The sequence below is a fragment of the Oncorhynchus mykiss genome, chromosome 15 (genome assembly GCF_057628025.1).
Source record: "Oncorhynchus mykiss isolate SJ-2025 chromosome 15, ASM5762802v1, whole genome shotgun sequence".
In the NCBI taxonomy this organism is placed as follows: Eukaryota; Metazoa; Chordata; class Actinopteri; order Salmoniformes; family Salmonidae; genus Oncorhynchus; species Oncorhynchus mykiss.
In genome coordinates, this window is record NC_143036.1 from 27,175,624 (window position 1) to 27,189,092 (window position 13,469).

General features: G+C 47.6%; 1 protein-coding gene across 2 annotated transcripts in view; it reads right to left on the reverse strand.

Annotated features, from left to right (window-relative positions):
- Positions 1-810: 810 nt before the first annotated feature.
- The window catches only part of LOC110489888 (transcription activator GLI3), a 130,254-nt gene continuing 117,595 nt past the window's right edge, over positions 811-13,469 (reverse strand). For both annotated transcript variants that reach the window (XM_090199702.1, XM_021562848.3), the window contains exons 11-15: positions 9,213-9,362; positions 8,763-8,927; positions 8,025-8,309; positions 5,646-6,039; positions 811-5,021 (exon numbers count right to left, since the gene is read on the reverse strand). In XM_090199702.1, the coding sequence (XP_090055828.1) occupies positions 2,596-5,021; positions 5,646-6,039; positions 8,025-8,309; positions 8,763-8,927; positions 9,213-9,362 (3,420 nt within the window). In that variant the 3' untranslated portion in view covers positions 811-2,595. The remainder of the gene's footprint in view (positions 5,022-5,645; positions 6,040-8,024; positions 8,310-8,762; positions 8,928-9,212; positions 9,363-13,469) is intronic.

Here is a 13,469-nt window from a genome sequence, read left to right on the forward strand (position 1 = left end):
GTGAAATGGCAGATGGTGAAGAGATCAATCTGAGAGATTCGGGGACTGATGAGCCATTACCTTTGATCTCTGGACTGGAGCCACAGAGAATCTACGGAGGGAAAACCGTTGGTCAAAATAAAATAATCTCAGTGCATCACAGAAGATTGGGGATTCACTGTATTTGCACATTTGCTTATGTATACAATAAAAAGCCAATTAAGAAGATAATGTTTTTGGACAAACCCAAAGGTAAATGCATTCCTTTATGCAATTCAGGGAATTTGTCATTTAAATGCAATTCTTACTCCTGATCAGAAGGGGGCAACAAAAGCACAGAATGCTTCTCCTTAATTCAATGTGTAAGAATTGAGGGTAGGTAGTTTGATACAGTCAGTGAGTTCGACCAGTGGCCTAGCAAGTTGCATTTCCCTTTGGTGTGTGTACTTTTTCCTCTTAGATAATAAAAAAAAAAGTATTTGGCGCTAGACATTAACCCAATATGTTGGCACGACATTTGATTTGAGAGTACAGAAGCTCTGAACCGGAGGTTTATACATAAATTGTTTAGTGATTTAATCCCATTTCAAGGCCAGTGAATTCTTAGTAATGTAGTAATTCTTAGTAATGTGGTTTGTCTCATGCAGAAATGGCAGTGACGTTCGCAGTCAATGAATGGTTCATTCTATCCCATTTACTTATGTGTTATGGTGGGTTGATGACCTTAGTCTAACAAACCCATGTAACCTATGGAAGATTGGCCCCTTATCCATCCGAGTGTGTTTTATATCGTATCCAAACCAGCACACATGCAAGACAGGAGACTTTAAATATAATTTCCTTTTTTTTATTAAAACCATACAAACATTTGTGGTCAGTTATAAAATAGCAAAGTGGCTCTTCTGGCAGACGGGCAGTGCTGAGCACTACGTGCACCATTCAGAGCCAAATCTGCCTGGACTAGAAGCAGGGTCTGGGAATCCCTGCTTTAAGAGTAATTTCTTTATTGGCCCCTCGTGCCTCATCCTCATATCTGAGCTAAACCTACAGAAAGAATAATGTATTTACAGGTATAAAAACACAAAAAGGCAAGAAAATGTGGAAAAAAAAAAAAACTAAAGATGCATTTTACACATCTTGACCTTTTCAATAATCATTTTTTTTAATATAAATGTTTATGTACATTTTACAGGTCTCACAAAACACTTAGCATGTGTATTTTTTTTCATAATTAACAATGGAAGATTGGCAGTGATCTTTTTCTTTTCCGACAGGCAGATTTTAAGGCACATACCCTCATGGCCATTCCCTCTGGTCTCCTTTGACAAGGGAATGAATTCTTACCTCTTTCAAAACAAAACACCATTGATGCACAGCTAAAAAAGACAAGTACCAAAAAACACCAAAACGATTCCGTACCTCATTGCTTTGCCACTGAAGAATAAGGAAACAATTTAATATACTGTACACACTGTCATGTGAGACTGTAAGGTGATACTAACACTGTTGAAAAAGTCGCTGCACTCCATAGTGGCAAGACATACGGTGCTGTACTACTTTGGAGAATAGAATATGGATTATCCACTATTTGAATGTCTAATAGACATCAGAATCAGATTTCTAAAATGGTCAAATATAATGGATAAAAACTAACAGAACATACAAACGCTACACTTTTGGTCTGTGAATCATGTGCTACTCTTAGAATTAATGGATCTGTTGGATCTGACAGCGAGAATCTGATTCTCACAAAGAAAATATACAAAAAAAAACATTGTTATATACACCTGTGAGTACCATTACGGACAATGTAAAATCAAGCAATTGGAGTATGAATTGAAGAGCTACTTATGACGCTTGTGTGAATTCTAAGACTTTGAAGGCTGGTCCTTTTAAACGTGGGCTCAATACCATATTATTTGTAATACTCTGTCAAACACACACCATCAATTGGTAAGACTTGGTAGAAGCACTGAGAAACACTAACATTTACATATTCGCAAAAGTAACATACGAACAAAATGACAATAGCAAAGGTGTAAATATCATTTTATAAAGCAAGTCATTATAGAAGGATAACGCCATGGGCATCCGTTGTACCATAATGGTAAATGGCACATCCAATAGGATTAGATACTTGGCACGTGCTAGTCTACGTACTTATAAAGACAGTGTTTATGTTTGACCTTGAATACAACATGCATTTATACCAACAGTGTACAGCAAAGAAAAACAAAAAAAACAGCGACGATACACAGAATACTGTTTCAAAGGGACGAGACCAGAGAGGCCGTCAGAGGCCTCACTTGCTCACCATCGTAATACAAAGGGAAGGGCTTCCAAAAATAGCCTTCATTCCAGAAAAGGAATATATCTATATATACTTTTTGTCACATCCCCTGTCTCAGAAGGGAGGGGATGACACTTTTACAAAATAAATCTGATTGGCAACAAATTTGTTTCGGGGTGCACTATGTAAGTATAATAAACTCGTAATCTGTCACTTTGTCTTAAGCGCCGCCACCTTTTCCCCTCTGTTCTTTACATGCGTCAGTTTTTTCCTCTACTTCCTTTCACCAACGGGAGGGAGGGATGGAGCAAAGGAAGGAGGGAGAGTTACTGCATGATGGCTAGGAACTTGCTCTCCTCGGCGAGGGTGGTGAGCAGGGAGCTCATGTCCCCGATGGCCATGTTACTGAGGTTGGAGGGCATCATGCCCGCGGTGCTGTGGAAGGTGGCGGAGACCCGGGGCGTGGTGAGGCGGGACGAGTTCCGGGACATGCCCTGGAAGATGGAGGGGCTGATCACCCCCGACACCAGACTACCCTGGTCATAGCCCACCCGCACGTCCTCTATCATGGCTCCGAAATCCAGCGGCAACACGTTGTCTAGCACGTTGACCAAGCCGCCCGCGCGGCTGTCCACCGTGCTTGTCACCTGGTCAGCCACCGGGGAGAGGAGGGAGGCCACGACCGAGGAGTCCCCGCCTAGCCCCACCTGCTCGTTCATGGTCTCCAGCAGACACTGCTCCTCCATTGGAGAGAAAGACGAGGTCTTGGTCTCCAGCGGGTCAAAGCACACAGCCTGGTCGCTGAAGCTCTGGTCCAGGTAGCCCTGGTCGGGAGCCTCCAGCTTCAGCCCGGACACCTGGTGGGCCAGGGAGCAGTGACTGGCTTGGTTCCTCAGACTCTGCTGCTGCTGGGTGAGGTTCTGCTGGGTAAGGTTTACATGGCTACCGTTGGTGGTGCTCTGTTGGGCATTCAGGTACTGCTGTGGTCTGGCGGGGTGCCTATAGCTGCTGTTGGCCTGCTGCAGGCGGGGGGCGGGGGCTTGGGGGTGGTGGTGGAGCGCTGGGGCCTGTGAGAGGCTGTCCACGGAGGCCCGGCTGAGGAGCAGGTTGTCTCCAATCTGCCTGGAGATTCCATGGTTCTGGGTCTGGTACTGCTGCTGGCTGTAGCCCTGGGGCAGAGGCCTCACAGAGATCTGGGAGAAGTCAGGCCGGCTGAAAGTGTGTGTGGGGTTGTGGCCGTTCCCTCTCATCTCCATGCAGGAGTGGGTGGTCGCCTCTAGCTTCACCCCGCCATTGACTCTGCATAGGGGTTGGGGCTGGCCTGGCTGGGCACAGTGGTTCTGGAAGTCTCTGGTAGTAACTGTCTGTTGTTGCTGCTGCACCACCATGTTCCCAAACCTCCCGAATGATGAACCGGCACCCAGACCTTGGTGCTGCTCTGTGGCGGCCCATCGGCCACACCTCTGCTGGGCCTGGACCTGGGGCTGCCTCTGGGGAGACCTCTCAGCACTCCCTGAGCTGACCTCGTTCCACTGAATGGGCATGCCGTCTTTACTGGGGCCCTCTCTCTCCAGTCCCTGCTGCTGTTGGTGGCGCTGCTGGAGACTGTGGATGCACTGGTTCAGCCCTGGGCCCTGGTCCTGTAACTCCCCTCCAGGGAGATGGCCGTTGTCCCCAGCCACATGGTTCTCCATGTGGTTGTTGTAGGAGTCTGCCTGGTCCTGTGAGCGGAGGTACTGCACCAGGTCGTCAGGCAGCATGTCCTCATCCCCCAGCAGCAGGGCTCCCTCCTCCTCCATAGCCAGGGCCTCCAGGGCCGCATGCTCCATGATACTGGGGGGGCAGGGAGAGGAAAGCAGGCCCCCTCTCTGGAGATTCCCCTCTGAGCGTGTGTAGTTCTGCAGGCTGAAGCTGCGGCCCTCTGCCGTGGGATGCTGGAGGCCTGCTAGAGGGGGAAGTGGGTGGATGTTGTTAAGGCTGCTGAAGCGCTGGACCTGGGGCAGCCCGAGGAACTCCGGGTGGGTTTGCTGAGGCTGGGTCCGCACAGGGTCGCTAGCCCTCCGGTCCGGGCCGTTCCCCGGGCCCTCGCCGGGGTAATAGCCCCTACGCCGGTAGTCTCGGTACCCGCAGTGGCCCCCGTACCCATTGGTGGTGCTGCCGTCGCTGCAGCGGCGCGGCCTGACCAGTGGGGGCAGCGCGTGGTTGCCTCCACATCCGTCTTGGCCATCGCCCATCATGGCCATGCGGGTCTTCAGGCTCATGCGCTCCATGTTGGGCAGCGGAGTGGGGGGTGGGCCGCCCGTGGCAGCAGCGTACTTGGCCTTCAGGTGGTAGTGCTGCGCCGGCGTGAGGTTGAGCATACCCTTGGAGCCTCCCCCGACGCCCGCCCACCCTCCACCCACAAACACTCCACCTCCTCCCCCGCACTGGCTGGCCTCGCTGGAACGGCGTGAGGCATCAGTGGAGATGGGGTCATAGGAGTCGGTGGAGCTAAGGTTGTGGTGGCGGCGGTGGTGACCAGGGGTGTTGGCCGCCTCGCTCTGGGACGCCTGGCTGGAGCGCCGTGACGAGAAGCACGGAGAGATGCCCGAGGAGCGCCGGCTGCTGCTCAGGTAGGCCGAGCTGGTGGCGCTGCCACTGCTGTCCCGCCGGTCACCGTGCTCGATGCCGCGGAGCAGGCTGAGCACCGTCAGCTCTGTGCTACCCAGCTCGGGACGAGGAGGAGGCTGGGATAACCTGCCCAGGCATGAACCTGAGAGAGAGGGGGGGAGTGAGAGAGCGAGGGAAGACGGGGAGAGAGGAAAAGAGAGAGAGAAAGAGACAGAGGGTGGAAGGGAAAAGGAGGGGCGGTGGAAGTGTATGTGGGGGGGAAACAGAGAAAGAGGGGGAGAAAGAGAGAGTGTGGAGAGAGAGAAAGATGAACACAATATAAGTGAGGAGAGATCCCTCAGACAGATGCAACCTTCTCACAAACACAGTTTGGCCATGAAATTCTATTACATGCTCTAATCACTGATGTGATATATGATGTGATATGATATGGGTTTGATTCTGATTTCCAGCGGAACATTTGTTAAGCCTGTGAATTCAAGTCCGATCTGCAGGGAGGGAAATTCCAGGTAATCAAACCGCGATCTGCTGAGACATTTGGAGTTCTTTTCACAACCCAATACTAGTGTCAATATTATTGTACATATCTATTGGCCTTTACAGTGTTCAGGGATGTTTAATACTGATATTGAATGTCCATGGAGTAAAACACACTTCTCAGCCGAAGTCTCTGTAATGAAACACTATTATTCTTTGTGTAACATAAGCATGGCCTCAGAGGACCAGGACAGACAGGGTGGTGGATATGAGCATGGTGGATCCTTACCCAGCACGGCAGGTCCCTTGGGTGGCGGTGTGGGGGACAGGGGGCCCACCCTGGGCATAAGGGCTCCTCCTCCTCCATTCACCTGCTTCAGCCTCTCCATCTTCATGTGCTCCATCCATCTCATGGGCCGGCCCACGTTCCTCCTCGCCTGCAGCGCCAACGTAGCCGCCGTGGCTGTCGACACCGTGGAGTCCATTATGGGGGCGTCACGGCCCCCCTCCAACTCCTCCAAACCCTCCTCCTCCTCCAGCTCCTCGTCTTCCTCTCCCGGCCCCTCGCCCAGTCCCACCACCCCTCCCCTCACAGCAAGCTGGACTCCATGGCTGGGATAGGCGCTGATGGGGGACTGGTCACTGCTGCATGTAGACTGACCGCCAGGGCTTGGCTGAGACGTCTGTGTGGGGGGCGGGTGTAAGGGTATAGGGAGGATCAAGTAAAAGATGAGAAGAAGTAGAATCGATTATTACCAAGTACACGTGACACACTGAGAACACGTTCATTTTCTCAAAGGTCTGCGAAATATGATTAAAACACACGATGACACCATGTGATGCAGCTGCCTGGGACATGCTTTCCACAGGAGTAAACAACAACACAATGGCATTTCTGATTGTGATTGGTCATATTAATTCATTGAGTCCGGGCATGACCTACCACCTTCATATCTACAGACCAGGTTTGCATTTAACTGTCATTGCAGCAGTAGACATGAACACAGAGCACGGTTTGTCCATTGGTTTGTCCAATGTCTTCTGTTTTGTAAACAACGTCAACTGAATCACGGAAGCGTGAGTAACGCCTCCCCTGTGTGTCGTCCAATGGACCGGTCCAGACTATAACAAACACTCCTGTGAAGGTAGTGGGATATAGACTATTTTCAGACAAGGGGGTGGGGGTGGACAAAGGCTTCTTTTCAGCCTAACTAAGGCCTAATTGGGTTGTTTACTCTGATTTACCCAAAATGGAGATCAGTGAAGAGAAAAATATTCACTTTTTGGCACGGTGCAAAACTGCAAAGCGAGACATTCCTTTCCTGTAGTTTGAATGGTCCAGACTCCACCAAATGCATTCGGCTGCACAATAGAGCCCCCGGCAGTGTTGGGAATACTTTTAATACACATAAACAATGTTGGAAATACACTTAGTTCTGCCCCAAGGTATTTCACTTTTGCTCTCCAAAATAAGAAAACGTTTTGATGAGAATGAAGATTTCTCATTGCCACATTGCAATGTGAAGTGTGTAAAAGAGAGAAAAAGACGTAGCGGCCGTGACCGTGGACAGTTTTCTAAAGACGTCTAATGAGCTAAATGATGATGCCACAAGGGAGGAGGATAAAAGGTAAACAGACTCATTTTGAATGAAATGGCTACTGAAAGGATGTTAATAACAAGGTGAATGAGGCACGAGGGTTTTTACAAATGCAATATGGCAACATGAAGGGACACCTATCTCACCTGATTACCCACTGTCCATAGAGAGAGAGAGAGAGAGAGAGAGAGAGAGAGAGAAAGGGAAGAGCAAAGCACGGCGCATTGGACAAAAGAAAACATTCATTTGTTATAGTGTTATTCGTAAGAGGTTAGATCACACGTAAAACCCATGTGCTGTACACGTCCCTGGCTGACGTCCCAGTAATCATGTTCGGTTTAAGTGAGCATCATGGTATAGTACATGGTTAGAGTTAAAGTGAATATATACTGAGTATACCAAACATTAGGAACACCATTTAGTTGCACCCCCCCCCCCCCCCTTTTACCCTCACAACAGCCTCAATTCGTCAGGGTATTTGGTATTTTATTAGGATCCCCATTAGCTGTTGTAAAAGCAGCAGCTACTCTTCCTGGATTCTACAAAGTGTCGAAAGTGTTCCACAGGGATGCTGGCCCATGTTGACTCCAATGCTTCCCACATTTGTGTCAAGTTGGCTGGATGTCCTTTGACACAAATCAGTGCGCCTGGCATCTACTACCATACCCCGTTCAAAGGCACTTAAATCACTGTCTTGCCCATTCACCCTCTGAATGGCACAGACACAATCCATGTCTCAATTGTGTCAGGGCTTAAAAATCCTTGTTTAACCAATCTTCTCCCCTTTATCTATACTGATCTCAGTGGATTTAACAACATTAAATGATCATAGCTTTCACTTGAGCAGGTGTCCTTAATGTTTTGTCCACCCAGTAGAGCATCGTTAGAACCTATTAAGGTGACATTTCAGATAGATGGCCTGCTATCCCCATAGAAATATAATTACTAAATCGGGCAATCCCCATCCAATTTACCATTCCGTGATGGGTGAACCAACAGCAGTAATTATATTTCTCGGGTTATCCCATCATGCAGTGTATGTTACAGTGTGCCCTCAGAGAGGGGCTCACCATAGGCTTCTCCGTCTTGATGGACTTGACCTGCAGACATTCGTCCTGTTTCGAGGTAGCGTGGTTGTACTCCCTTTGGTCTGCGTATCCCCCTAGTTGCCCCGGCGACCGGCCCTGTCCGTTGCCCCCCTCTCGGGACTGCGGCGGGGGACGTGGGAAGGCGTCGCTGCGCTGCTTCTTGGTCACGTGCGCCTCTGGCCCGTGCACGGTCTTTACGTGCTTGCGTAGGGAGCTGGGGTCCGTGTAGCGTTTGGTGCAGCCAGGGATCTTACACACGTAGGGTTTCTGGAACATAGAGATACATTATATTGCATTATATTATTAGTATAGGATATTATGTTAGTATACGGTTCTATTTAATTCTATGTTCTGGAAGGAGAGAGGAGAACAGATGGGGCCAGTGACAGGATGCTTCTGTTTCTAAAGGCCTCCAGCAATGAACCGCATACACATATACAGTCAGTGGCGTACGGAGATAACTTGTTGCTGAGCTGTGTGTGTGCGCGCTGTGTGTGTGTGTGAATGTGTGTGAATGTGTGTGTGTGTGTGTGTGTGTGTGTGTGTGTGTGTGTGTGTGTGTGTGTGTGTGAACCTGTGTGTTTGCGTGTGTGTGTGTGTGTGTGTGTGTGTGTGTGTGTGTGTGTGTGTGTGTGTGTGTGTGTGTGTGTGTGAGTAAACCTGTGTGTTTGCGTGCGTGCGTGCGTGCGTGCGTGCGTGCGTGTGTGTGTGTGTGTGTACCTCGTTGGAGTGTGTGCGGTTCTGGTGCTTGGCTCTGTCGGAGGCGTTGGAGAAGGCCTTGTTGCAGCCCTCGTGTTCACAGACGTACGGCTTCTCTCCGGTGTGGGAGCGCAAATGAGTCTTCAGGTTCTCCAGGCGAGAGTAGGCCTTGGGACATCCCTCAAACTGCGAAGAAGAAGAAGAAGAATGAGAAAAGAGAGCGATGAGGAGTCGGAACCCACACACTCATCAAACACAGCTCTAATGCTTCCTCCTGGCCGAGACCAGTTAACCTCAACCATATATATAACTGACGAAGGTAGAAGTGTGACAGATTGTTTATTAAATGTAAGGATGCACCATCATCACATACCCACAACCATCTAACAACAGCTAACTCTTTATGTATTCCCATATCTAAGCCCATGATGTAAAATAAACATTGTGGGAGTGTTGTGGGAGCGTTCTCACGGTGCATCTGTGTGGTTTCTCCCCGGTGTGTCTCCTCATGTGGACCACCAGCATGTACTGGGCCTTAAAGGGCTTCTGTTCCCGAGAACATTCATCCCAGTGACACACAAACTCCTTCTTCTCCCCGTGGATGTGGTCGTTGTTGATGTGCTGAGAGAGGAAACAAGCAGAGGTTTTTTTTTTTTATTTTTTTTTTTTATTTCACCTTTATTTAACCAGGTAGGCTAGTTGAGAACAAGTTCTCATTTGCAACTGCGACCTGGCCAAGATAAGGCATAGCAGTGTGAACAGACAACACAGAGTTACACATGGAGTAAACAATTAACAAGTCAATAACACAGTAGAAAAAAAGGGGAGTCTATATATACATTGTGTGCAAAAGGCATGAGGTAGGCAAATAATTACAATTATGCAGATTAACACTGGAGTGATAAATGATCAGATGGTTATGTACAGGTAGAGATATTGGTGTGCAAAAGAGCAGAAAAATAAAAATAAATAAATAAAAACAGTATGGGGATGAGGTAGGTGAAAATGGGTGGGCTATTTACCAATAGACTATGTACAGCTGCAGCGATCGGTTAGCTGCTCAGATAGCAGATGTTTGAAGTTGGTGAGGGAGATAAAAGTCTCCAACTTCAGCGATTTTTGCAATTCGTTCCAGTCACAGGCAGCAGAGAACTGGAACGAAAGGCGGCCAAATGAGGTGTTGGCTTTAGGGATGATCAGTGAGATACACCTGCTGGAGCGCGTGCTACGGATGGGTGTTGCCATCGTAACCAGTGAACTGAGATAAGGCGGAGCTTTACCTAGCATGGACTTGTAGATGACCTGGAGCCAGTGGGTCTGGCGACGAATATGTAGCGAGGGCCAGCCGACTAGAGCATACAAGTCGCAGTGGTGGGTGGTATAAGGTGCTTTAGTGACAAAACGGATGGCACTGTGATAAACTGCATCCAGTTTGCTGAGTAGAGTGTTGGAAGCAATTTTGTAGATGACGTCGCCGAAGTCGAGGATCGGTAGGATAGTCAGTTTTACTAGGGTAAGTTTGGCGGCGTGAGTAAAGGAGGCTTTGTTGCGGAATAGAAAGCCGACTCTTGATTTGATTTTCGATTGGAGATGTTTGATATGGGTCTGGAAGGAGAGTTTAGAGTCTAGCCAGACACCTAGGTACTTATAGATGTCCACATATTCAAGGTCGGAACCATCCAGGGTGGTGATGCTGGTCAGGCGTGCGGGTGCAGGCAGCGAACGGTTGAAAAGCATGCATTTGGTTTTACTAGCGTTTAAGAGCAGTTGGAGGCCACGGAAGGAGTGCTGTATGGCATTGAAGCTCGTTTGGAGGTTAGATAGCACAGTGTCCAAGGACGGGCCGGAAGTATATAGAATGGTGTCGTCTGCGTAGAGGTGGATCAGGGAATCGCCCGCAGCATGAGAAACATCATTGATATATACAGAGAAAAGAGTCGGCCCGAGAATTGAACCCTGTGGCACCCCCATAGAGACTGCCAGAGGACCGGACAGCATGCCCTCCGATTTGACACACTGAACTCTGTCTGCAAAGTAATTGGTGAACCAGGCAAGGCAGTCATCCGAAAAAGAGGTCAATCACAAGTCAATCTGGATTCAATGTGATTTGTTATGATTCAATATATGCATTATGATTCAGTTGATTCGTTATTCATTATGAATCAAGACCGGTAGGAGTCAACAGTATTTTGTCTGTAGAGAAGCTGCTTTAACCAGACGTGTAGTGACTGGCGAGCACCACAAGGGGGCCAAGGGACCCAGAATAAGTGCAGTGTTACCAGAGTATGTGAGCAGAGCATGGAGCAGAGCGTTCCTAATTTGACTGGAGCGTGGAGCATCGGCCTTCTCGCCTTGTCCAATTTCGCTCCAGTAGCACTCACGTCTACTTGTGTGTTGTTACAGCCCCTTGCTTTAGCTACTGTCATGGAGTTCGCTAAATCTTTTCAGAAAACTGATTAAAAAAACCCAGGTGCAAAATCAAGGTGAGGACCAAGAGCAAGAGAGGGTCATTGTGGAATCTGAAAAGACGGGAATCCCAAAAGCATGATGGTGTACTTACTATGTGCACATGCTAAAATAAAGGAATGAGGTGGCTAGATAACTAAGTGTGTCATTTTAGCAAAGTATTTATAAACTAAAATTCACATCTCTTAAAAGTGTCCTTCATGTATGTTATATTATCTATACAATAGGCCATAATTGATTTTGGCCCAATAGGCCTGGCATATTCCAATTTTCAAGGAGCTTTCCATTTTGATTGGGTTATTTTGCCTAAAAACCTTCCGGGCCTACATATATATATATATATAAATAAATAAAGAAAACCCTGAATCCCTGTCCAGCCTGGCAAGAGTGGCCAAAAGGGTGTTTAGCATCCTCAGTGGCTCTGCAAGTGAGGAGAGGATATCCTCCGCTGTTGGTCTGCTCTCCAGGCACCATCTCATGATCCTGAAGCCACAGACTGGCCAAACTCGTGTTTCTAAAAATGTAGACTGCCTAATAAGGCATTTTTTTGTTTAATTTGTATTTAATTCTAAGTAAGTCACAGCCTATGATGACAATTTATAGACTGTGATGAATTAATACAACAAAATGTTATTTAGTGCTTAATGTCCCCGAATCCATACAAGCCCGTTGTATTGCACTTGAAAATGCGTCACAATATATTTCTTTGTAGGCTATAGCCTTGAAATAATTGAAATAATATAGCCTAAATAATTCATGTCTGTTCTTCTTAGGCTCCCTGTCTGGCTCCTGACCTATTTAGAGTGTTTATATGCTGTTTAATATGACATGTAGCCTATTTGAAATGAGAGCTTCTTACAATCACCTTTTCATGTTTATTAAAATAATTTTGAAGCGGCAGTTTTAGCGCAGCAGTTGGAAAAGACTTCGAGCGCCGGAGCGCTCAGGAGTCCACGAGCGATGAGCGGGAAATCCGACTGCTCAACTCACATCCTCTGAGTGTTACAGAGAACGAAGCAGTAGGAAGCAAATAACGGCAGTTGGAGAAAGGGAACTCTTTCTGTTATTATGTATGTATACACATGACAGAGCAGGGAAACCACGTATTTAATGGAAAAGGAACATTCAAAATAAGGACTAAATCCCACAGTTGACAGAGACTTATTTACTTTGTGCCAAGTCCAGTAAATCCCTACTGAAGTTCCTTCCTCATCATTTATTTTCTTAGCTTTCTTTTCAGTGTTATCATCCATCATTGTTTCCCCAATCATTTTTTCTCTCTCTAACTTTCTATCTTTTCCCATTGTTTCATATTCTCTCTCTCCATTCCCTTTTCTTCCATTCAAATTTGTACTCTGAGGAATAAAGGGGAGACTCGTGAGTCTCAGTGTCCGATCTGAACAGGCTTTTCAAATAAAACCCTGTCACTTCCCATCACATGGGGGCTCCTGCCCCTCCGTGACAAGTGCTGACAGTTGTGCTGCCGTGGCAACTTCCAATCTGAGGCTTGGGGGGGGACCTAAAGTTCACTCAAAGTGTCTCAAATGCCAGAGCTTTACATCTCCAGCAAAGCATTATATCTAGTGAGCACGACACAGCCCTGGTTTCTCTCTCTCACCTCCTCTCTCTCTCTCACCTCCTCTTCCCTCTCTCACCTCCTCTCTCTCGCCTCATCCCTCCCTCTCTAAACTCTCTCTCTCTGTCTCTCTGTCTGTCTCTGTCTGTCTCTCTCTGTCTGTCTTACACACTGACCAGTAAAAAGGGGTAAGTGGACGGTTAAAGGGGGATAAGAGAGTAAAGACAAAGAGAAGAAGAAAAAAAAAGGCACACAGACTTGGAATCCTCCGGGGATGAAGTCAACATCTGGCCCTCTCACAAAGACAACAGTGTAGTGTGGTGGCCTCTGAAGGGCCTTTCCGAGAGCAATTTAAACCAAGGGAGACAGACACAATATCCTGACCAAAAGGAACCTGTCTTATTACATTCCTGAGCAGAGACGGGGAGAGAGACCTCTGCCTTAGGGGGATGGGAAAGAAACAGGGGGATAAATAGAGACTTGACTTTGAGAGATCTTAAACGTCTGGGAGAAACAAGTCATTGTTAGAGTATCTTTGTGTTGTCTTGTAACACATTTTGAGCAACCAAACAACAGGAGGAGAACAGCAGAAGACAAGAATAAGAGAAAGAAGGGGGAGTCAGTTGAGTGTTAGAGGTAAAGAGGTGCAGAGGGAGGGGAGTTCATCCTCCCATTCCACTTTATGA